This window comes from Amblyomma americanum, chromosome 7, assembly GCF_052857255.1.
Source record: "Amblyomma americanum isolate KBUSLIRL-KWMA chromosome 7, ASM5285725v1, whole genome shotgun sequence".
In the NCBI taxonomy this organism is placed as follows: domain Eukaryota; kingdom Metazoa; phylum Arthropoda; class Arachnida; order Ixodida; family Ixodidae; genus Amblyomma; species Amblyomma americanum.
In genome coordinates, this window is record NC_135503.1 from 141,658,725 (window position 1) to 141,684,247 (window position 25,523).

The window sequence follows — 25,523 nt, forward strand, 5'->3', positions numbered from 1 at the left end:
TTTCTGCCGAGATCGAAGAAAGCTTTATTGCCGTTCGACTCATCCCATTCAAAGCTCGTCAAACGGGCCTTTGCTTCTTCTTCTTGTTTTAGGTCTGCGCTTTTGAAATCATGCCATCACAAAGTGCAGCTCAGGTTTTTTCTTCAACTTGAGCGACTCGAAAAGGCGGGTTTTCCAAGCTCCCTTTTAAGATCTGTGGCCGAATCGCTGCTCAAAAAGCTTCGCCAGACGGCAAAAGAAGACACCTTTTCCCATGAGCCACCTAGTCGAAATAAGTGTGTTGTCTAACCATATTTTCACAGTATTTCCCACACCCTTAAGAAGATCTCAGGCAGATATGGCGTTGACGTGGTCATGTCTGCGCCCTGCAAGCTCTCAAAAGTCTTCAATTTGGTGAGGAAGCAGACTTCAACGCATGTAGTTTGCGGCATGAGGCATTCGAAGAAGTATATCTCATGCGCGACGGGGGTGGTTTATAAGATTCCCCTCAGCTGTGGTCGATTTTATGTCGGACAAACTGGCAGATGTTTAAACATTCATCTGCAAGAGCATGCGCGGTCCTTGAGTAGGCCCGGAGGACCTGCCCTGCCCGTTCATTGTCGCAATTGTAAGGGCTGCTATCCTAAGCTTAATTGTACAGAGATCATAGGAAGAAGAAAGGGGCAGTTGGAAAGGGAAATTGTCGAGGCTGTTGCCATCCTAGAATCGGAGCCAGATAAGTGTGTCAGCACGCCTTCTGTATCTATTTTTCAGAAAGAGTTAGCATTTTTGTCAGCGTTTCAATAGGTTGTTTTTTGCTTGGTTTTGCGCAGGTTAGTTGTATCATTCTTTCCCGGTTTCATTCCTTTCGCTGCACTGAATGTTTTCGTCATGGTTGCTATTGAAATGTTTCTGCATGCTTCATCTTCTTTTTATGATTTATGATTGCTTTCCAGATTACATGGCGACTGATCCTTATAAGCTCTGCTGTGTTTCAATAAATGTTCAGTTGTCAGTACCGCCCTGTGTTGTCGCCTGCCTCAGTCCCGTCCTGTTTTGCGGTTTTGCTCTTCATGATTCTGATGCGACGGCGCATGTGTAATGCGAAAGGCTCATGAAATATCTGTGCAAAGATGAGCACCAAAGTATTTGTGGTGGCTCTTATGGCACACTAAGCCGTCTTGATTGTTATAATTATTCAGGTTTGTCGCTCGGCCAGTAGGTTCCATCTTTGTGTAAGCGAGAGCAGTTTTCGCCAGTACGTATTCAATCACTGAGGATGACCTTTCTCAGCCTTTTGAAAGCGTTTTGATCCATTCAAAAGGTCTCATATTCGCTGGAACACGCGAGTGATTAATCAATATAGTAGGTCAAAGAATGTGTTGTTCTCGGATCTGAAACAGGAGTGGTGTACAATAAATCCTCACGCTAGTTTAATTTTTCTTGGCTCAGCGGCAGGAAACGGTATGGCCAGGTCGGAAATAGAGCATCTAGATGTTTTGACAGTTCCTATTTTGATGTTACACCTAAATAAAGTTTAAAGAAAACTTTGTCGCGTTGGTAGATCGGTCCAAGGCCGTCAATAAGCGAAAGGAAATGCTGGGAAGTCGCACTGAGAAGACAGCTGTGATAGGGATGGTGATGGCTTAAAAGGAATAATTGAACTGAACACAATGTGCTGGTTTTATATACTAGATGGGGTGTGCCGTTATGATGGACTACGTTTCTAATCTCAGAAACGCCCCATCCCTCACCCGCAACGTGTCCAATCATGCACCAAAATGTCCTCCTTTATGCACAAGAAAGAATGCCTCTATTAGAAGAAAGCATACCTCCATTCCCCATACAATTTCTCTGCATCCGCTTGGGGTACAACATTGGTTATGGACACACGCAGCTCGCAAGCGGGAAGATATGAACTTCGTTCTGAAGTCTTCTGTTGTGTCACTCTCGGTTATTCACATGTTCCACTTTAGCGAAATGTCCTTGGCCAGCGTACCCCTGGTGAAGCGCTGCCAGGCGCGTGCGTTCGTGGAGCAACTAAGTTCATTTTTTCGCGCGGCCGCGTGAGGAATGAGAGAAGCCCTGTCCACATATTTAATACCACTATTAACCGATGACTGTGATCACTTGGTCGTCGTGCAGCTACGCGTTTATTACGGCTGCGGATGCTCGGCTCTACATTTTGCAAACAATGGCCCATATGCCTTCTCTTTTACGCAAACACACGAGATCACCGACTCCCGTCAGTCAGGCGAAATTGATATGTCCACAAGTCGCGCATATTAGAGATCATCATTTGCTTCTGCAGTGGACGGCAACTGTCAGTGTGCGACTCGGCATCTTCAACTCTAAATGGAATTTTAGCTTGTTTGAGGCTGAATGTGACAGCTATAGCGTCTGACTATAGATTGCTGCTTACGGGAGCATCTGGTGAGAAGTTTCGGTCCTTTAATTGAAAATTCCGATGGTGATGGTGGAGGATAAACGTCTATTGGTAGAAAACAAAAATTTCAGTGACAAATAACATCTGGACAAAAAAGTGGCAGAAACTGCGGTGTTCAAATTACAGTGCCCATTTACCGCCATAATCCACCATAACCACCCGTACGCTGCATACTCTGAACGCACCCATATCGCAACATTCCAGCATTTGTTGTTCCTTTAAGACTTCCCGTGACTGGAAATGACCTCCCGACAGAAATGGCCGCCATGAGCAGCCATCAGCCATACAAATCCGCTATCGAGGAAGCTCTTTCATCAATTCAAACCATTTTTAATCATGGTAAATAATGTATAATGTTATTGGTAGCGATAGCTACATTCAGCGTGGCGATAGCTACCTTCACCGTGGCGGCGCCGCCACCCTGTGGCTACGCTGCCACGCTGTCACGGGGTTGGTCACGTGGTGCGGAGCAGCTGCCGGCGGCACGACGCCGTGGCCGATCACGTGGTTCGTCACGTGGTTGGTCGGCGAAACCGAGCTGCCACAGCTCTGCGCTTGCGGCGTGTAAAATGGGATGAAGATTAAGAAGGAACGCCCAGCGAAACGGAGCGGCGAAAGCCTAATTTTGGAAATCAACTGAGCAAATTCCACTCGGCCAGTTGTAGCTGTCCCGTCACCCCAGGCTTAACCAGAGCCATTTTTTTGCCGTTCTATCACCACCCCTCATGTAGTGTCCCAAAAAGGACCTTTGAAGAATAATAAATAGATAAATATTATTTGCAGCTTCAAGGAAAGCTAATAGCTGTAATTACTGAACAGTCAGGAAAACTGCGAATGCTTTTGTGGGCTGCGTCAGTTTGGCCAGGAAGAGAGAGTTCGCGTTGCAGATGTAAGCATTTTACATTTCTTCGTGATAGTTCAGCATTTGATGAGAATTCAGAAGTGCAATGCATTGATCACTCACTTGTCAGTTGCGTCATGACTCAAGTCAGGTCCTGACTGAGACACGTTGTGCACGAAAGTTTGCGAGCATTCGTTGATGGCGTCGTCATTCGGATCGCAGCGGTCATCTTGGAAGGCCACAGCAAACTCTGCGTCAGGATGCATTTTAATCGTTAGTAGGCAAACCATGCAAACAAAATAAATGCAACTGCAGAAGACATGCCCGGCGGCGTTCACAGTGATGGTTTGAAGGAACGTAACAACACACCAAACTTAATTTTGGTTTTGTCCATCCATTAAATAGAGTTTGCGTGATATATAACCACCCTAAAACACGTTACAAAACTCTGGTGTCGTCCCCAGATATTTTGATATATTGATCAGCTTCCAAAAGCTCGTCGCGCTGTTTGTCAGAGCTTTCTCTGCAGTTTTCGCATTTCCGTCCTGTATGCATTCATGACTCTCGACACATGGTTTAAAATTTGTTAAAATTCTGTGCTCACTGATTTGAAGATGTTCTAGCCACTTGCAAAAGAGCGACAATTTTGATGAACCCTGAATAGTCTCGAACTGGGAAATCTGTAATGGGAAGAAAATTTTAAACTTCTGGAAATTGAAGCTTTTGCTCTGCATTCACAGCGCGTCTGGGTCCAAGCAGTCAAGTACGTGAGGCATGCGCATGTCTTGTGCTGTGCTGTACAGATTGTGTATTTACAGCCCAGTAAAGCCTCCCACTGCAAAGCTCGCCACTCGGAGAGCTGTCCGCTTTATATGAGGATGGAATAACGAAGGCCGAAGAACCCTATCTTCCCCGGAAAAGGAAATCCTATAGCCCGCCTCAGTACATTTGGACGGTTGTGTAAGGAGTGTATAAATAAATTCATGTGTCGTTCTCCAAGCAGTCCGCGCTTCTATGGCACAAGCCGCTTTGAAGCGCGAACAGATAACCTACACAAAATGTTGCGAATCGTAACCGCTACCAGCAGATGCGTGGCCGTAAAAGAAATACTATATTTCTGTGTAGCGGCGCATATCCTTTGTGTGGCCGCTACGGCAGTTGTTATGCTTCTGTGCCCTGTACATTGTGCGGCGCCGTCGTTATTGATTAGACTTATTTGCCATATCACATTACCTCCTGAAACTTTCAATGACAGATAGTGACCTTCCACAGCCAACCAGCCATGTGGTATAAGCGCCGTTTTTTCGAGCAGTGTTGCTTTTAATCTTGCTGCAAAAACAAGTACGAATGGCACGAATAAAAGTGGCAGTCACTGGAGCAGCTCCTGTTGAAAATGCCTGTTTATCTTCTTTAGCGACAACATAATTATGCCCTTGTTTGTTGAAATGATGGCCAATGCAGTGTCAAACATGCTTCACACGACGCCAGCGGAGAAGTCGGAATACGCACCGCGAAGCTTCTTCTGTCGATCGTCGCACAACCAGCTGCGTGCCATGGAGAACGCCTTGATGTTCCGCTCGAGGACGCCGCGGGCGGCTTTCGTGTGGCAGTCACTGGTCACGATCCTGCTCTTGCACTCGATCACGTTCTCGTACGTCCTGCGTTCACGTAATGTAGCAGATCATGCACTTGCTGCTCTGAATCTTCTGCAATCCAGATCACTGTCTGTTCAGCCCGCACTGGGCTGCTCGCTGCTCGGGTGGAGACGGCAGAAAGAAAGTCACGTGACACGTGCTCTATGAAGTTTTATGTAGAGCGTTACTTCTTGTGCAGCCAAACTCACGCAGTTTTTGAATAGCGCAAGAAATGGCCAAACTTTGTTGAGCCGCAGCGCCGAGGGTAATCGCTTTCTCGAGATTCTAAAATCTGATATGGCAATTATTAATTGCCAGGTAGAAATCTATAAATGCGTTAAAGGCGCCTAACTGTAGTACTTTCAATGTTAACTATTAGCAATTTTTATCAGCTTACTGGGTAGAATGATTTGCCTGTTTTCTCATGTGTGCTACCACTTTTGTTACTGTGCCGCAAAAACCATCTTAACGCCTCAGGAAGCATATTTTTAACAACATCTCTCGAGAATAGCTTTAACTTATTGTATTTTTCGTTTTTGTCATTCATATTTTTTATTCATACACCGGGGTGTACAGGAGGCCATGGTAAAATCCGTTCTACGGCGGCTTGAGGGGTCCCTGGCCCCCAAATACAGTGTGCAGCGGAAAGCATAAACACATCAAGAAGAAAAGATTACAGCCTTATGCCACTTGTATGTGAGCATGCGCAAACATAGAACGAATATACAGAGAGATTATATACACAGAGATTATACAGATTATACAGAGAGGATCTATGAAGTACATGTATGCACAAAATACAAGAACAGAAACATCCATGATGACAATCAGTTTGTAAATAGATGTTTAAACTCAGACAGGGTTAATTTCACAATATCAGTGCCTTGTCTATTGTGATCATTTAGAAGCCTCGGTAAAGTATTCTGGAGCATTTGTGTACCATAATTGGTGCGGCATTTTGGGATTTTCCAGAATTCTGTGTTTCTTGTGGGATATGGCAGATCATTTTGTGTCAATCCTGTGACGTCGAAAAGGAGAGATACCGAATGTTACGCGCTAAAATAGAACACGCGAGACAGTATATACGGTATAAATCATGTGATTTGCAATTATGCGTAAGATTCTTTTTTGTAGTTTTAACAGCTTGTTTAAATTTGTCGTGGTAGTGGTGCAACATACTAAAAAGCAGTAATGTAGAGAGGACACAAAGAGAGCATTATATATCATTACTTTTACTGATTGTGAAAGGCAGTAACGGTGGTGATTTAGTATTTCAGGGTCCGGGCCTAGCTTCTGCAATAAGTTATTTACATGATCATCCCATTGTAGATCCTCTGAAAAATAAACACCCAACACCTTAACACATGAAACAATATCTATTTTACAATTTCTAAAGGTGATATCATGCTTAAAGCTAATGCGTCTGCCCTTTGAACGAAAAATCACTGCCTTTGTTTTTTTAGTGTTTATTTTTAGATGGTTATTGCTCGTCCAGGTATCAAGCTTTCCTAACACACTATTCGCTCTCATTAATAAATCAGTTTCACAGGGTGATGGGATAAAGATACTCGTGACATCCGCATATATGACTAGCTTAATGCCGGGACAAATGTGGGTTATGTCAATTAAATACAAATTAAAAAGTAATGGTCCGAGAATTCCTTCTTGCGGGACGCCCGCAATAATTTGTTGTTCACTAGATATGAAGTCATTTACTGAGACATACTGTATCCTGTTTAAAAGATAGCTTTTTATTAACCTCAAGGCGAGACCTCGGATTCCATAATGGTTCAATTTATCAAGCAAAATTGAGTGTCTGATGAAGTCGAATGCTTGGGTGACGTCCACAAAGATACCAGCAACCAGCTGTTTATCCTCAAACTTCTGTAATATGTATTCATTTTCATCCATGAGAGCAAGTTCAGTGGACATATTTTTTCGAAAACCGTATTGGGCTTTAGTTATAATATTGTATTTGTTTCAGAAACAAGTTATTCGCTTGAAGAAAACCTTTTCCAAACCCATTGAAAATATAGGAAGAATAGAAATAGGTCGATAGTTTGAAACGTCAAGACTATCGCCTTTCTTGAAGATAGGTATGACACGCGCGACTTGCATTTTCTAACGAAATATTCCGGAAGAAATACACAAGCTAAAAAGGTATGACAGGACTGGACCGATAATATCTATTACGTATTTAACAGGTCTAATCTGCACACTATCAGAGTCGCAGCTATGAGAGTTTTTCAGGTTTAAAAATGTAGAACTGACTTCAGTTGCATGTGTTGGTTCTAAAAATAAATAAAATTTCTTGCACTATGCTGATGAAAGCGTTCTAAGTACCACTGCCTGTCGTGCCTACGACTCCTCTATAGTACCAATTCTTAAACACAAATTTAGGGCGTTCTGTTACCAGGGGCTCGTGGGAAACGAAATGCATTTTTTTGGCTCGATGAATTGCTGGAGATGACGATGAACATTTAACTAACGACGATTTTGAATAAGTGCAAGGCATTGCCCTTAAAAGGATACTGAGGACGTATAAAACTTGGTCTTGTCAATATATGACTGAATTCTAACGACAAATACGCGGATTTCACTGAAAACAGAGATTTTATACGTTACAACAGGCCAAGTAATGAAACACAACTGTCAGGATCGCCGACGGACATCGCAAGTTAACTGGGGTGCGTCGGCATGGTTTTTTTCGGCGCATTCCTGAAGCTAAGTTACAGCGGCATTAATTTTAAGACAGTGATTACCAGTCCTCTAGCTGTACACGGCACAAGTCAGAATAGAGCGGGCAGGAGAACTTTGAAACACGAGGTTCCCAGCAATGAATGTGTCCCTTGAAGCTGACAAATGTCAACATGCCAAAGACCCTTCCACTGAGGACACCAAGGACAATACAGCCAAGGATTTAACCAAGGACACTCTAAGGCCACACTTCGAGTGGTCCATGCCATATTTGTCTATGTACCCTGTCGGGGCGTGCCGTAATCACATCCCCAACCGTCAGGATCTTTGCGAAATTTCTTCACAGATGTTTTTAAATCCGCTGCCAATTGAGTCACTTGATCATTCAGGAGGCTTCGTTCATCCCACTGCTTCCACCGAGAACGCAGCTATAAGTGCTTTCGCACTGAAACCGCTTGAGCTCGCTACTTGCGGAAAGAGTTTGCGGCAACACCTAGTTTTTGCCGGGAGCTGTTTGCATTTTTTTAGCTGATGCATTTCGAAATAAAACCCAAGAAAATGTACAATTTTCCCACTCTCGCAACTGAGAAATAAGGCTAACGTTGTTTTGCCTTTGAAGTCAACGTTTTGCTGAGCTACGTAAATGCCCAAAGTGTAGTAGTATTGGGAGTCCCGCCGAACACCAGGGATGGTGTGAACAAAACAATTCTCGTTCATCAGCTCTATTCCACTCTCGTGCTCCAACGCGTAGTGTGGCAAATCCCAGTGACGCAGTAGACGTGGCGTAGCTTTAAGAAAAAGGTCGAAGATTGAAAGACATCAAAACAGGAGAGACACAACATAGAGTCATTATTAATTATCGAACGCGCACTCTGACTGCTTGTCGAATTGGTTCAATCGCCCTTTTGGCTGCTATTGTTAATGCAGCAAGTTCGAACAGCGTTATACTCGGCCGTGGCCTGCATGCCTGTAGGGTGCACTACTAACTGATCATACTCAAAAAGCTTGCATCACTTCAAGAGGAGACTGTTCTCATTCAGCTTACCTCCTTAGCGATAGAAAGAAGCTAAGCAGTCACAAACTGCAGTCCGCATAGAGCAAGTGCCGCAATTGCTCACGTATTGGTGAATCGCGATTTGAAAATCGCGCTCACCAAAATAGCGCTCCAGATCTACACGCGAATCGCAGCCAGGGCGATGCGTAAACTCGTCTTCAAACGCAGAAAATGACTTGAGAAAACGACGCCAAGAGAGCTACGGCAGGAAGCATTGCGCTCTGGCGGCCTTCGACCTTTCTAATAACTAAGCCACTTACTACCACTGTCACTGGGTAAAGGTTTCACGCGCCCCTTGCTTTTCAAGAAACCTGCGCAAAGTATTCCCGCATAGAGCCGATGTGAAGGTGAATCCGTCGTTACCCCGCACCGACCATGCGCTCTCGCGGCCTCGCTGTAAAAAGCAAACTTCTCCAAGTCGTCGTCTCTGTTCGGGCTTCGTTCGCCTTTGTAGCTTCGAGTCATGCACCAACTCACCCAACAGTAGATTATTCTCAACTTCGTTCTGCCGCGCGGCGAGCCGCGGTGCACCCATACGTGGGCGATCGTACTCGGAAGCAGTTAAGAGAGGCGGCAACTTACACGCGGAGGCGTCAGAAAACTGTGCGCACGCACAGCACGCGAGTTTCTTCTTACCCAGTAATGGGTCAGGTAGTGCACCTAGGGAACACAGCGAGGCACCTTTTCGACAAGCTTTCCGTGTGGCGCAGTGCTTCAGGAAGTTGATATAACTCAATGATACTCCAGCTTTTTTCTTTCCCATTAATGCTACGCATCGACAAAAATGCGAGCGAAAGCGGTACAGGTTTTACGAGACAAAGGAACTTTTATTTCTGTTTACAATGCTAAAATACAAAAAGCTAAACAGTAATCGTAGAACTTGTTCACATTCAAAAAGAAAAGAAGCAGGCGTAGATAATGAGCACAGGGAGAACAACTAGAAGAGGGAAATGCTGGGAATATGCGATTACGGTGATGCTAACAAACAACAGCTTACACATCTAAGGAAACATTGTAATGGGTGACCGTACGAAATCGTTAATAATGTTAAAACTGGCAATACCAGGCCATTTACAACCAAATATAAATTAATATAAACAAACTAATATTAATACATAGTCGCCATCATCATCAGCCTGAATACACCCACTGCAGGGCAAACGCCTCTCCTATGTCTCTCCAATTAACTTTATCCTTTGCCAGCTGCACCCACCCTTTGCCTGTAAACTTCTTAACCTCATCCGCCCAGGTAACTTTCTGCACCCCCCCCCCTCCTTGCTGTGCTTGCATTCTTTTGGAATCCACTCCGTTACCCTTAAGGACCAGCGGTTATCTTGCCTTCGCATTACATGCCCTGCCCAAGCCCATTTCTTCTTCTTGATTTCGACTAGGATGTCATTAACCCGCGTTTGTTCCCTCACCCACTCTGGCCACTTTCGGTCTCTTAACGTTAAATCTAACATTGTTTTCTTTCCATTGCTCGCTGCGTTGTCCTTAACTTAAGCTGAACTCCTTTCGTTAACATACATAGTACTAGTGGCATACATAATACATAGTACTTGGTAGGAATCTGAGATGTATTGAGCATGGCAAAAGGATTGTCTCGAAGCAGTGACGCTGTGATTATATTCACAGTGAGTTTATTGGTAAGAATGTCTGTAGCATCGAAGGGTTTTTCGCACGCAAGCCCATTCCGAATAGAAAAGGAAGACGCCCATTTACTCCTGCGTTCCCATCGATCATGCTTCAGTGAAACAGTGAGCAAACAATTCAATAACTCCATGCAGTGGGACAAGCCATAGAGCTCGCCGAGCGCCTAGAGCTCATGGCCAACTGACGGGGTCTGACACCCCCACCACAGTCTAATCAAGAGGTTGTAGGGGCCGGAGAAATCAAGTTTGACTACCAGCAATGGAATACCAGCGTCGTGGTTATGCCTCTTTAGCAGGCCATTATTCTTATTCATTTAGCTGCCTCGACTTACTATATGTTTGGCATTGTTCTCCTTTTATTATTTTATACATTGGTATTTCACTTTCAATTTTGAAGAGTACTGGTGGGATGTTCGCTAAAATACGTAAAGCAATGTTAGATACCGTTCTATATGCTTTTGTTATTATTATTAATGAGATTTTTTGGATTGATTTTTTGTTTTGACTGCTACCTTAGGGCTGTACAAGACTGGGGCTGCCTAGACTATGATTCTTTCTATTGCTCATGATTAAATGTTTTGTAATTGCGTTTACTTCATTCCTCTATTGCTTCCAGTTCATCTTGCTAGAGTAGTGCTTTGTATTTGAACCTTTTCTTTAATGTATTTGAGGTGAGGTAAAAATGAAAGTGTGTTAAGAAGGTAAAAATTGCACCGGGAAAGAAATAGCCTGCAAATATCATCTTTGGGAATACCATCCAAGTGAAAAAGCTAGTTATAACTATACTAAAGAACATAATTCATTAGCGGACTTCATAATATGCACTGATGGTTCAAAAACAGGTAATGCAATAGGAGCAGCATATGTAGTACATAACAGAGTAGGAAATATTATCAAAGAAAAACAATTTTCTCTTCCTAGTACTCTAATAACTTTGAAGCAGAAATAACAGCTATTAGCAAAGGAGCAGACTTCATCACTGAAAACAACGATCATAAATATAAGCTTTTTACTTATACTCTTTCTACACTTAGTTCATTAAACAGTAAAAATAACAAAAATCCATTAATTCAAAAATAAAACAAAAGTTAGAAAAATTGTAATAGTAAGGTAACTTTGTTATATGTAAAATGACAGTGAAATTAAAGGGAATGAAGCAGCAGATGAACTTGCAAGAACAGCAGCTAGAGAAGAAGAAGCAGTTCAGATTCCAGTTACCAAACAGTTTGTCAAAAACAACTTAGAACTCAAATACTAAATTTTTGTAGCTTTAGTAGTTGACTCAAAGTCAACTAAGTGGAATGACAAAGAGAAAAACACCCACACTTATCAATGTATCAATGGATAAAAAATGTAAAGCTCACTCCATCTCATTCCCCAGCGGGCCATTACATTATCAGGACATGGCCTCTTCCGTTTTACCCAGTAAGATTTGTACTTAGCAGAACAGGGCAATGTAAATGTGGAATAGACATAATAGGCTGCAACCATTATTTAGATAACTGCAGGTTAGCTAAAATATTCAGGAACCAAGTTAAAAACTAGGGCCCAACATTATAAATAGGAAGCCAGAGATAACAAAAACTAAAAATAAACTAAAACTTAAGATACAGCTATGAAGCCGATAAGCTCTCCGCGCAAAGACTTCTAGCTGGTCAAAACCAACACAAGCAAACATTCATCATATCACGGAAAATATCTCAAGAACTGTAGTAACACGAGTACTTCACCGTGTTTTGATTAAGTTGTTTGCTGAAATTTTGTTTACATTTTCAAGTAGGACCTTTAACTTTGGGCTGGACAGAACAAGTTCAAACACAAGACAAGCTCAGAATAGAAGGAGTGCAAGGAAAGCCAAGAAAAAAAGTAAATAAACGCTAGCACTTTCCTTTTGCTGTGGTCGCTGGGGGTAGGTATTCTTCTTTTCCTTCTGTCCACTCCTCTATATATTTCCCCTTTCCCAATACCCACTGATTTTCCTCCTCTCACCCGCGGTAGATCAGTGGAGCGAGAGAGGTTGTTCTCAGCAACGGCACACTATATTCCGTTTCTCATTGCCTCTAGTGAGAATTGGTCCAGGTACATTGCATTATAATTTGTCATCAGCAGCAGGAGCCCGCCTTATGGACAGTGCCGGACCAAAGCGCCTCCAATTACCTATGTCTTGTGTCAGTAGCAGTCACCGTATCCCCGCTCACTTCCTAAACTCATCCGCTGGCAAGACTTTCTGATGTCCCTGCCACCTTCGCCTCCCCTTGGAATCTATTTTGTTAGCCTAAGGAGCCATCTGTGATCTTGCTTTCGCATTACATGCTCTGGCCACGCCATTTCGTCTTCTCAATTTCAAGAAGAATATTACTGACTCACGTCTGTTCTCTGACACAGTGTGCGCTCATTTTGTATCTTAACATTAGACCTATCGTCATCCTGCCTATAACTCGCTGCGCAGTCCTCAAACCTATTTCAATCCATTTGGTTAGAATCGAAATTGTTGCCCCATAGATGAGTACAGGAACGATGCAAGTGTTGTATGCTTTCTTTTTGGAGGATACTGGGGCCAAATGCTCTCTGTCTCACTCTGGTCCTCCAAGTCATAGCTCTCTCGTCGTCCGGGTCAGCGGTTACTACGTGTGCCATAAGCAGACGCATTGCCTGACCAATTCCAATGCATTGCTGCTTATCGTAAACTGCTGAGCTCTTGCGAGACCACTGAATATTGTTTTAAACTTCATCTTAATTTTAGGTCAACAGTTCTGCTTTGCCAGTGTAGGTTCCGGATCATGGTTTACAGTTCGCCCCTAAGTTACTTAGCAACGACAATGTTATCAGTAGATAGGACATTACTTAAGCAGTCTATAAATTGTGATCCATGAACCTTTCTAATCCATTGCTCTGAATACCTTCCGTAAATATCTATATATCGGCGCAGAAAACAACAGAGATAAAATCGCGGACTAAGATTAACAGTCGCGGCCTTCTTTCTCAACCGTCCTTTTCCTGAAGACGCCGCGTGGCTGCCTGGAACTGCGCATGAAGCTCTCCTCTGGCGTCAAAGAGCCACTTCGCGGACAGAAAAAGGGCAGAAGGGCTCCGGTTACAGCCTCGCCTGCACTACTTAAAAGAAGCTGTAATGCGCTAGCTCCTACGGGAGCACTGAAAGTACCTTGCAGCAGTGCAGTGAGTCTTGCAAGACCAATTTGCAGAGGTGGTGTTGCTATAATCAGCCTACAGTGTACGACTATAGAAAGGTTCATAAAGCAGGAACTATTGGTTCGGAGAAAGTTTTTGTGTTTTCCCTAGCATGTCAGTTTTGGTATTGTTTTATCCCATCTTTTTCCGCCCACTTCGCTGAACTAAAATGTGCTAGCATATGGCAAAAAAATTACCTTGTCAAAATTCACAACCGATATTGCTTACCCCTATCAAATGTAAAAGTCTCACAGCCTACTGTAAAAACCAGAAACTACTGACGAAACGTGCTGTTGAAAACTTGTTGACTTTGGAATGCGATACTCTTGAAGCGAAGCTTTCCGTGCAGTGTTTAAGATTTCTCTCATCTTGTGCTCCTAAAACAAGCCCCATTATTACGTGTGGTCCTCACAATGTAGTACGAAAAAGATGCAATGAGTGCAGTTCATCCCCCATCATCATCAGCGTGACTACGCCCACTGCAGGGCAAAGGCCTGTCCCATGTCTCTCCAAATAACCCTGTCCTCTGCCAGCTGGGCTCACCGTATCCCGGCAAACTTCTTATTCTTACCCGCCCACCTAAATTTCTGCTAGTGCACAGTAACAGTTTAGTCCCACTTCTGTACAGTTAATATGCGTCATTTGTGCACTCTATATAGAACACGCCATTTCCAAGAAAATCAGTGTCAGAACCACGCGAACATACACGACAGTACAACAGTTTACACGCGACAAACGTAGCATTCATCCTGTCGCAAGGGTGTGAGTAAATCTGCCTGCGAGACATACGAAAGGGTCAGTGTCTTTACGTAACAGTCTACAAATGATAAATCTAGGAGCAAGGGTGCCGTATTTGAAATTAGGACAAATGTGTAAAAAAAATCTTGAGTGCTCGTGTGGCGGACGATATTTTAAGATGCCATCACCAACCTGAAAGAATTTTAATGAAGAGGCGCATGGTAGAATTAGATCAAATGTAATCTTGATCGAGTAGTCAGTGATTTAGTTCCATAAACTGCAAGCTTTGCAAGCACTCAGTGCTGCGCTTTGTGGGAAAATTTGAAGTGGCAGCAGCCACTACCATTTATTGCGAGAGGGCTATTGACCTCCTAAACTAAAAGATGCCAGTATGAGGTAAAGCCTCTGAAGTTAGTCATGTGATGCGGGGAATGTAAAAAAATAAAGAGTACTTTTAGGGTGACCTTTGCCAACCTGGAGAAAGAAAATAAATATTGCCGCGACTGGGTTTCGAACCCGCGACGGCACAAACAAATCAGCTTCGCTGGCCATTGGACGAGAGCCCTACTGTATCGCCGCTTGTTTTTTTCTTTATTGTCTACGCTAGCGCCGCACCAGATCACGCCTCGTGTTGGTTGGTTTATTGGCGTCAAATAAAGGTCGCACATACCCACTATGCGGGGGAGTGGCCAGGACACAGGCCGTGTATTGTTGAAACAAGAGCGTTTAGAAGGGGAAAAGGAGCAGTAATCGGATATAGGTGGACAGATTGGACGACGCAAAGAGAGGGGACCTGTTAACTTGGAGATCGAAGACGGGACAATGGCTTTATGTGCATAATCGTCTACAACGCTGTCACGTATATTAAGGAGCCTAAATTAAATTTTAAAGGAAAGAGGTGTGAAGAAGACGACGTGGATTAACGGAAGAATAAAGAAGAGGAAGAAGCATTCGGTGATGTGGAGAGAGATGATTAATAATTGGTTTTTTTGGGGGGAAAGGAAATGGCGCAGTATCTGTCTCATATATCGTTGGACACCTGAACCGCGCCGTAAGGGAAGGGATGGAGGAGGGAGTGAAAGATAAAGAGAGATGATTGGTGGAGAAGCATTCGGTGCGGTGGAGAGAGATGATTGGTGAAGAGAAGAAGACGATGACAAGGCTTACGTGGACTAACACCGAGGCTATAAAAGGGCGAGTGGGAGCGAGGCACTGGGGGAACAGCAGAGAAGCGGAGGCTCCGGCGGGTCAGGGACGCATCGGCTGGAAGAGATCCGTGACAAACGCATGTAAAGTTTCAATTTCGCACTGACTGAGAGCGGGAATTAAAAAAAAAACTCAGAATGGGAGTCACTGCGTTTCTGTAAGGAAATTTTTAACAGCAGAGCGCACACTCCTGTCGCTTCGTATAAGCAAAGAAGCGCCAATGGAGAGTACAACCGCAGAGGACAGAGGCAAGCCCAGATGATGAAATGGAATTTGCAAAAGACGCTTCCTCAAATGAGAGAAGCGGCGGCAGAACAGCAGGAAATAATCTATTGTCTCAGGTTCGGCACAAAAAGAGCACAACGGGGAAACCGCCAGGCAAGATCTGTGAAGGCAGAAATTTATCAGACGAACCCTGCAACGCAAACGTGTGAAAGAGACCTGTGGTCTGCGCGAGCGCCAGTATTTTCTGCTCCAAGGATGCAGAAGGTGCTGATATTCAGGTGATGATGTAAGAGCCGAGGCAGCAAATTCCTTAAATATTGTGTAGCGGCGAAACCTCACCGCAGCTGTATAGGCACAAGTTCGCAGGACAGCATTAATGGGGCCGCAGGGAGAGGACCTTGCTAAGAAATCTGCAACCTCATTTAAATGAAAGCCCATGTGCCCCGGTAACCAAACCAACCGTACCGAATTTAGATGATGCCGTATCAGGAACTGAAAGAGGTGTAATTCTCGACACTGAGCGGGTGGGGACGATGAAGAGCAAATGGACAGAGAATCCGTCATAACGATGACTTAGGAAACAGAAGTTTCTAATTATAATATGAGAAGGAAAGGACCTTAGGTGATCCTGCAACAAACCGTGAACGAGAGGAAAGGGCTGCAGCTTTGCATTCTATGGGAAAATATAATCGAATGCAATGTGGACAGCAAGAGAGTTGTTATACATTAGGCGGATATCTGTGAGATGAATGTTGAAGGAATCAACGAGAGGCTGCAGGAAACACATCTGCGGACTGTGTAAAGGAGACCAGGTGGCGTTAAATAGACTGCAGGCTGAGTAAGAAATATTATACTGGAGGCGTGAAAGGTGAATCACACAATTGTAAAAATGTTTGCACTGTTCAAAGGCGAAACCTAGCTGACCAAGAAGGGACCCGCGCCTCTAGGCGCACAACAGCATTGGCGACATATTTTGGAAGCCTCAGACCGAGGCGCAAGGCCTCACGCTCCAAAAGCACAAGAGGGCGAAGTTTATAGGCAGAAGCTCCGGAGAATGAAACAGCCGAACTTCAAAATTGGGCGGACGTACATTTTATAAATAAGCAGAAGTATGTGCCTTTTGATACCTCACTTAGCACTGAAAAGCCTGCGCAGGATGCCAATGGCCCGAACTCCTTTTGCAGAAACTTGCTCAATGTGGGGCCGCCAGAATAGAGCAGTGTCGTCGTGTATTACTCCGGGACACTTCACCATCTGAACTTGATGAATTACGCGATTTCTATAGACCAGTAAGATATTTAAAGGATGAGAAAGCGGAGAAGACTAATAATGCGCATTTCTTCACATTGAGGGAAAGATGAATTCTTCCTAACCAGCTGTCAGAAACATTGAGGTAATTCTGCAAGGTTTAATGAAGCGTCTGAATATCACTTTCTGAGGCAAAAATGTGATATAATCTGCGTGCGCATAAATTTTAACAATACCAATGCTTACAATTTGGCTTAGAAAAATGTTAAAAAAGAACAGGTGAAAGAACTGACAATTGCGGTACGATTCTTGTGTGTCGAAACCTCCTAGAGGAAACACCATGTCGGCAGCAATAAAATTCTTTTTTTTTAGAATTCACTGATTGAGGCTATAAAATAGTTTGTAAAATTAAGTTCCTGCAATCTGTGTAGCAGCGTCAAGTGCTCAACGCTGTCATAGACTTTACTGACATCCAAGGTGAAAAGCGCGGCAACTGTCTACTGTTGCGAGGGAATTAAATACGACTCTCGAGGTCAATATGAGCACACCAAATCGGACAGCCCCGCCTAAAACCAATTTTACACGGATTCAAGAGAACATTTGCAGAAATAAAAGACTTGACACGGCTGAGCAGGACCATTTCCACCAATTTCAATATGTTCGACGTTAATCAAATAGGGTACATGTTGTCTAAAGTAAAACCCTCCCCTTACTTTATAAGCAACACAACTATTTATGCAAGACGTCACACTCTCGCGCTGTGCATTGGCCGTCACCGTCTTCTTCCATCTGTGCTCAAGTCAGGAAGGGTTTGGTTTGGTTTATTGGGCTTTAACGTCCCGAAGCGACTCATGCTATGAGGGACGCCGTAGTGAGGGGCTCCGGAAATTTCGAACACCTGTGGTTCTTTAACGTGCACTGACGTCGCACAGTACACGGGCCTCTAGAATTTCGCCTCCATCGAAATTCGACCGCCGCGGTCGGGATCGAACCCGTATCTTTCGGAATAGCAGCGGAGCGCCATAACCACTGAGCCACCGCGACGGCTGAAGTCACGAAATTAAAGATAACGCGCTATCAATCACGCTGTCAGGTATGTGGCGTTGATGCCCACCTGCAAAAACCTGCTTTCGCAATATATTTCGCGGCTAGCAATGACAAACCACCTGCAGTTTCTTTTTGTCGTAGTTTGTATTCACTCCAATTCAGAATTCAACCGTAAGCCAGCTATCCTTCTGTGTTAGGCCCCGTGAACAAGTTGGAAATGTCGGCGAAAAGCTGAGCGTGCTGCAACTAGGCAAAGGCCTGACCTGCAGAACGTCTCGTCGTAGTCCATGGGCTGGGTGCGCACTTTCTCGAGCAGCTCTTTGGCCACCGTGTTGGGGCTGACGATCTGTTGCAGGCAGTCCATCACGCGGGTCATGCGCGTCTCGCAGTCGCTGCTGTCCGAAGCTCCTGGCTGAGGCCTCTGGTCATCTGCGCCACCACGTCGACATCAGTCTCAGATCTACCGTAAACACAAGCAGTCGCGCGTCGAAGGACAGTACAGTCAACTTGTTGAGAATATACGCATAAGTGTGTAAAGCATTCCGTACAATACGCAAGCGACTACCACTACCAGTGACCACTACGATAGAGGCATCCTACATAGAGCAGTGCCGCAAAAGCGCAGGCAGCTGCACATTTCTCTCTGCTTGAGAAACTTCGTGCGGCCTAGAACACACGCGTTGCGCGCAAGTGGAGGCCATTGTAGCGTCTGCTATTACCGATGTTCTAGTAGTGACTGCCCAACTTGCGAGCGCCCATTTCTGATCCCAGCAAAAAAAAAAAAAGTCCTCTCTGGAGAAGTATGAATTGAGCCGAGACTTGTATTTGTAACCTGAATTTTGACCTGATGGTAAGGCAATCGGTTCTGCAACATGTAACAGCACGTAAATGTGCTGCGGCAGGTTACACATCGTGAAAATGAACAAGCAATGACTGGACAAGATCTTGGCTGCCATTTTTTTCTTGCATAATACATTCTTCGTAGTCTTGGATGTTCGCAGGCGGTAATGTTTCTGATTTGGTGGCTGTGATTCACATGCGACGCCTACTTTATTATCACTCACTAGCTACAATCACATCAATTCAATTAAGTAGTCTTTCAAAGTGTGTGGCATGTTCAAGAAGCGATAAGCAGTACGGACAGTTTTGTTGCCAGCTCAAAAACGAATACGCCCGCACTAAGGAAAAAAATTTAATGACAAGGAATTTGGCACCTAGAAAGAATTGATGTGAGATCATAATATGCGATGCAAGAAATGAGCGTTAGCAGTAATGATCTTCCATTTCGCTTTTACATTTTCCCTTTTGCAATTATTGCGTTTACATTGCATTTTTTAATTTGTATTCATCAACGCTTTTGGCATTAACAGCGTGGGCATCTGCTGGGTCAAGGTGTCAGGATGATGGAAGTGGGTGGGTGATTTGCGCAGGCCTTTGGAAGGAGGATGTGGGGGTCGATTTTGTGAAGGGTGGATGTACGTGGGTGGGCGGGTCGTTTGGTAGGTGGCCGTATTTTCGAGTGCGAGGGTGGTTTGGGTTCGGGGCTTGCTTCGGACACAAAGACAGCGGCATTTCCGCCGATGAGGGGTATACTGATCACACAGTACTACTACCCGGGTATAAATGACAAGCAACCACGGCACATTTGAAGCAGCAAAGCCTCCTTTAGTGAACTAATCTAGTTGTGTCCAAAATTCGCTGATAAGACATCTGAAATCTTCTGTACAGTCTGATTCGAGGAACTCTGTAACAGACAAGATTCAAGACATAAGGACATCTTTATGATATGCTTACAAAAGAAACTAACGGAAATCAGACAGGCGCTACTGTCTTCGTTTTAGCTATATTTGGTGTGTTTTCGTTTGTGCGGAAAGGCCGAGGAAACAAGCTAAACAACAGCGTTTCATGGTGATGTACTGCATGCGTCCCACGGACAAGACCCCGTACAAGAAGCCCTAGAGGAGCATATGAACCGTTTGACTCGGCAGCCGCATGCGCCTCGGTGCCATGTAGTAATGCAGGAGTGTATAAATCTGATTCGATCCGGCTAGTGGTTACATGGTGACATAGTAATAGTCATGGGCCTACGTATAAGCGTAGCAGCATTGCTCACAGAAGAGTGAGTCCAAAGTGTGTACATGACAGGAGAGCCATCGAGTTGGCGATGGCTCACTGACCGTGGTGCGTTCCGGGATCCTCCGCGCTCTCCTGGCAGTTGATGGCGCCCAGGAGGGCGCTCACCACGCGGGATACGGCAGCGCGCATTGCGCCCTTCTGCTGGCATCCTTCGTAGACACCCTCGGCGCAATGACGCAGCTCCTTAGACACCATGCTGTGCGCAACAGTTCGAGAGGAAGCGAAAGAACTCGTGAGAAATTGTGACTTCGCACTTTCGTTCATGCACGAGGCAGCCGCGCTGCGCTCTCCTTGCATGGAGATATAGAAAGAGCAGCATTCACAGGACCGACACAGAATCAGCTGTGGAAATGTAGCAGATGATTCGAAAAAGTGGCACCGATTGGGCAACTATGGCTACTGACGGCGTTCGTCGATTGCCAGTTGTGCTCGCAAATCACAATCTGTCCAGAGTTAAATATTAATCCAATGCGCTTTACTTGCAAAGCCGTGTTCGGCGCTTTGCTACACGTGAACAGCGAGAACGAACAGAGCTCCAGTTTTTGTCGGTAACGTGAGCTTGGCATCAACATGCTAAATCTTTGTCGCGCTTACGTGACTTTATAGAAGCTGCCATGTGGGAGGCAAGAAAATTTCCGTTGCTTCCTTGCCATGAAAGAGCTCGTAAAGTGATTTCGGCAGAATTTCAATTTGCTTTTAGCACCAGGAGGTTAGCGTGTGTACAAAGCAGTTCTGAAGAACTTGCAACACAATGATCCTGACGGCTTGGTCGCTCATGTTATTCATTCCTGGTAATATGTCTGGTGCAATCAAACAGTGGAGACACGTCATATCTACGATGTTCCCTCGTGCACCCAGGGTTTTACTGGAAATGCAAATATGCCCCGTCTCCACGCTGCTAACAGGTTCATGCAGGTCGAAGTCGCAGTACATTATCAAGTTGCCACACGTGCGTATCGTGCAAAAGCACCTTCTGACATCATCCCACAAGCATACCAAACTCGACCACCCTGTAGAAAATATATATATATATATATATATATATATATATATATATATATATATATATATATATATATATATATATATATATATATATATATGCAGACAAGGTAAAGGAAATGGGCTCGTTTGACAAGCAAATGAAAGAAGCCATGTTTGTCAAACGAGCCTCTTATTTCATTTGCCTTGTCTGCTAATAGCTTAACGAGGGTCTCGGTTCAGGCAGTCTTGATGCCATAGGCAGCATAAGAGGGTTATCGCACAGTTTCCGCCCTCGCCGTCGTACGACGTTCATTACACACACACACGCACACACGCGCACGCGCACGCGCACGCGCACGCGCACGCACACGCGCACGCACACGCGCACGCACACACGCGCGCACACACACACACACGCACACGCGCGCACACACACGCCCACGCACACACATACATTTATATATATATATATATATATATATATATATATATATATATATATATATATATATATATATATGCGCTTGGATTGAGTCCTGAAAGCAAAAAGAGGGCAAACATGGCATGTACCGACCATTATATATATATATATATATATATATATATATATATATATATATATATATATATATATATATATATATATATATATATATATATATATATATATATAATGGTCGGTACATGCCATGTTTGCCCTCTTTTTGCTTTCAGGACTCAATCCAAGCGCATACGTTTCCTGAAGGTGCGGTGTCATCACTCACCTGCAGAAGCTGTCGTTGCGTGCCGACCGGAGGAACTTTGCCAGGCTCTCGTACTCACCCAGGGACTTGGTCGCGCACTCGACGGCAAAGTTGAAGTGCAAACACTGGGCGTGCTGCAACTGGGGAGCAGCGAAGGCACCTGCGCGCAGAAGAGGGCTCAGGGCACCTCTATACAACACAAAACCGCATCCGGCCTCCTCAGCAGCGGCATAACAGCTAGAGCGTTTTTTCTATTAATCAGGAGGTCGTGGTCTCGATGGCGGATACTGCGGCTCATTTCGTACAGACCAAGTGCAGGAACAAAGGATTTTGCGGACACTGCAAATGCTTAAACGTTAAATGTGGTCAAGATTATTCTGAATCTCTCTGCTGTGGCGTGCTCCGAAGCCCCTCCCTCGGCTTTTATAGATATATAAGAACATTATTGTGGGATGACTTAAGCCAACCAGCCTGAAATTTACTATTCTGTCTCGTACGTCCCATTTTAGCACCGCACACTGGAGGAATGTCGGTATCTTAAACAGGCTCATATTGTCGTAAGTTTTGAATAACAGATCTAATATGCGATACGGCCGTTTGCGATTTTGCGACTTTCTATGAAAGAAGTTTTAGTTAAAAACTTTATTGAGGAGCCTCATGGATGATTTACTGGCTAGGGTTGGTCTGGATCTTGATTCCGCCTGGTGTCCAGCCCACTCTACCATCCACTTTTGTGAGGCCGGTTCGGAGCTGGAGACCTCGATCTCCCAACCCTCGTTGTCCGTGAGGTTCCAGCGAGATGGTGCTTGGAATTCTCGGCAGAGATATAAAATGCGGTCAAAGTTGGCTCTCGGGGCTCCACAAAGAGAGCATTTGGTTCTGTATTGGCCTGGGTGGATAAGGGCTAACAAAGCCGGTGAAGGGAAATGTTCGAGCCTGGAAATGTCTCCATGTAGTTTGCTGTACTTTCGAGAGGGAGATGTGTGGTGAGGGATAGACGAGTCTTTGCTCTCTGTAATGGAGGGTTATTTCATGATAGGTGACGAGCCGGTCCCTAGTGCTTTCCCGGTGTACGGTGTGCCCTGCTAGGTTGACGTACACTCGAGAAAGAGAGTAGACCACTTCTTTGCCGGGCTTACCTGCGTGGGTTGGCACCCAAACTATTTGAAATAGTCGGGGTTCTGTGGCGCGAAAATTGAGAATTTTTCGGGTGGTAGAATGAATCTTTCCCCGTGCAAAATTCGGGACTGCTCTTTTAGAGTCACTCAGAATGAGTGTGGCAGCGGAGGAGGAAATGGCAAGCGCTATGGCTGCTTCTTCGGCTTCAAGTGAGGTAGTTCTTTTGATCGAGCACGAGTCTATGTGTTAGAGGTCATGCGATGCGATAGTATTGGGGTAGGTGGAATTGTGGATGTACTCTGCTTCGTACACGTAGACCGCGTCTTTGTCGTTTTCATGACCTTTATGTAAAGGCTTGGCAGGAGCTTCGCGTCTGGCCTGGATGTGAACTGGGTGTACGTTTTTGGGCAGACGGTGAACGGTGAGTCTGTCCCTGGTTTGTGTTGGGATGGCGTGGGTGTTGTTGGGGGGTGGACCTGTTGGCTGAATCTTTAGAGAGGCGAGAATGTGTCTACATGCATCTGCGGAGGAGAGTCTCAATCTGAGCCGTGCGATGAGCTTCAGTTAGTTCTTGTAGTGCATTATGTACTCCCATGTATAGGATATGGGTGGTGGGACCTCGTTGTGGGAGATTTAAGGTTGACTTATATACCTGTCTTATCAGTGCATCTACGTTGTCCACTTCTGCCTTTGTGAGGTAGAGGTAGGAAAAGGAGTCAACCATCCCTCTAATCACGAAAGCCTGCACCAGCTGCTTCAGGTCATGTTCACGCATGCCTTGGTGCTTGTTGGCTATTCTTCTAATCAGTCAGATAGTTTGACATGACGTCATTGCTAGTTTCGAGATGGTCTCCGTGTTGCTTTTTTGTTTTGTGAGAACATGCCTAGGATGCGTATATTTTCAACCTCTGGCAATGGTAGACAATTGACATCGACGTCTATGGAAGGGTTTTCTTTCCTTTTGCTGTTCGGGGTCGGGTGGAGTAGCAACGGTTCAGACTTAGCAGAGGAGCACGCGAGGCCAATAGAGCCTGCGCACTGCACTACCGCGTCCGCACCTGCTTGAAGCATTTCTTCCATGGTCTCAACATTGCACATGGTAGTCTATAAGGCAATGACGTCTGCATAGAAGGAGTTGGAGAGGTATGGGATGCGCGCTAGCTTGCCCCGCTAGCTTGTCCCCCTGCTGCTCAGAGGGAAGGAGAGGGACTCTATAGGGCCTAGTTTGATTTCCGCGGTGCGGTGTCGTAGGAAAGCTGCTATGTGGGTATGTGTTCGAGTCCCGACTCCTAGATTGGATAAGGTGTCCACACATGGCTGTGTGTTGGACATTGTCAAACGCCTTGGTGAGGTCTAAGGCTAGCAGTGCTCGTGTGCGTTTGGAATGTCTGGGATGTAGGATTTCTTCTGCGATTCTACGTTTTCTGTTGATGGCTGGCTTCGGAATCCCAGCATTGTGTGGGGAAAGAGCTGTTTTGTTTGCACGTAATTTTGCAGTCTGTTTAGGATTACGTGCTCAAATAGCTTTCCCAAGCATGAGGTGAGGGAGATATGCCTCAGGTTTAACAGGTCCAGCAGTTTTGCGGGCGTGCGGATGAAAGTGACCCGCGAGTGGGTCCACTCGGAGGGAAGAGTACCTTCCTTCAAAATTTCGTATCGTTTTGCTTCTGATCCTGCCTGCTCCGGGTGCAGCTGGAGCAGACGTAGTGCGAAGTTTGAACATTGGTGCTCTTACCTCCCACATTGTTATGTTCGCGTCGAGCTCCGGGTTTTCTACGCACAAGTAGGGAGGGAGGGGTAATTTGGGAGTGGTTTTGAGGTATCTCTCTTTGAGATTCTGGATCAGGGCATCATCATCCGTACATATTCTGTGAATGAGGCGAATTACATTACGTTGTTGGGTTCGCTTCGTGTTGTGAGGTTCTAAGAGGCAGCGTAGAAATTTCTATGTGTCTCTTAGGCCCAGGTTGCCCTCTATGGGGTTTCAGAGCTCTCTCCACTGCTGACAGGCTAGTTGTGCCGTGTGTGTCTCTATTTTCTTGATCAAGGCTGATATCCTTAACTTGAGTGATCTGTTCGGTTACGATGCCATTGTTTTTGCAGGCCGGAGTGAGCTTCCCACATGTGAAGGAGGCTGCTGTCGACCGCGTCTGATTCCCGATTGCTCGGGATCTCAGATGTCGCTGTAGCGACGTCCTTTGTGAGTTCTGCCACCCACGTCGCCAGGTGTTTGATTTGGGTGGGGGCGTCTTTCTGGAGGTTCCGAAACTTGTCTCAGTCTGTGATCTAATAATAATTGGTTTTTGGGGAAAGGAAATGGTGCAGTATCTGTCTCATATATCGTCGGACACCTGAACCGCGCCGTAAGGGAAGGGATAAAGGAGGGAGTGAAAGAAGAAAGGAAGAAGAGGTGCCGTAGTGGAGCGCTCCGGAATAATTTCGACCACCTGGGGATCTTTAACGTGCACTGACATCGCACAGCATACGGGCGCCTTAGCGTTTTTCCTTCATAAAAACGCAGCCGCCGCGGTCGGGTTCGAACCCGGGAACTCCGTATCAGTAGTCGAGCGCCCTAACCACTGAGC

At 45.1% G+C, this 25,523-nt stretch overlaps 1 protein-coding gene across 2 annotated transcripts in view; it reads right to left on the minus strand.

The window, feature by feature from the left end:
- Positions 1 to 25,523, minus strand: part of LOC144096633 (uncharacterized) — a 46,674-nt gene that overhangs the window by 6,566 nt on the left and 14,585 nt on the right. For both annotated transcript variants that reach the window (XM_077629458.1, XM_077629457.1), the window contains exons 4-8: positions 21,841 to 21,979; positions 20,134 to 20,288; positions 18,220 to 18,385; positions 4,776 to 4,924; positions 3,390 to 3,516 (exon numbers count right to left, since the gene is read on the minus strand). In XM_077629458.1, the coding sequence (XP_077485584.1) occupies positions 3,390 to 3,516; positions 4,776 to 4,924; positions 18,220 to 18,385; positions 20,134 to 20,288; positions 21,841 to 21,979 (736 nt within the window). The remainder of the gene's footprint in view (positions 1 to 3,389; positions 3,517 to 4,775; positions 4,925 to 18,219; positions 18,386 to 20,133; positions 20,289 to 21,840; positions 21,980 to 25,523) is intronic.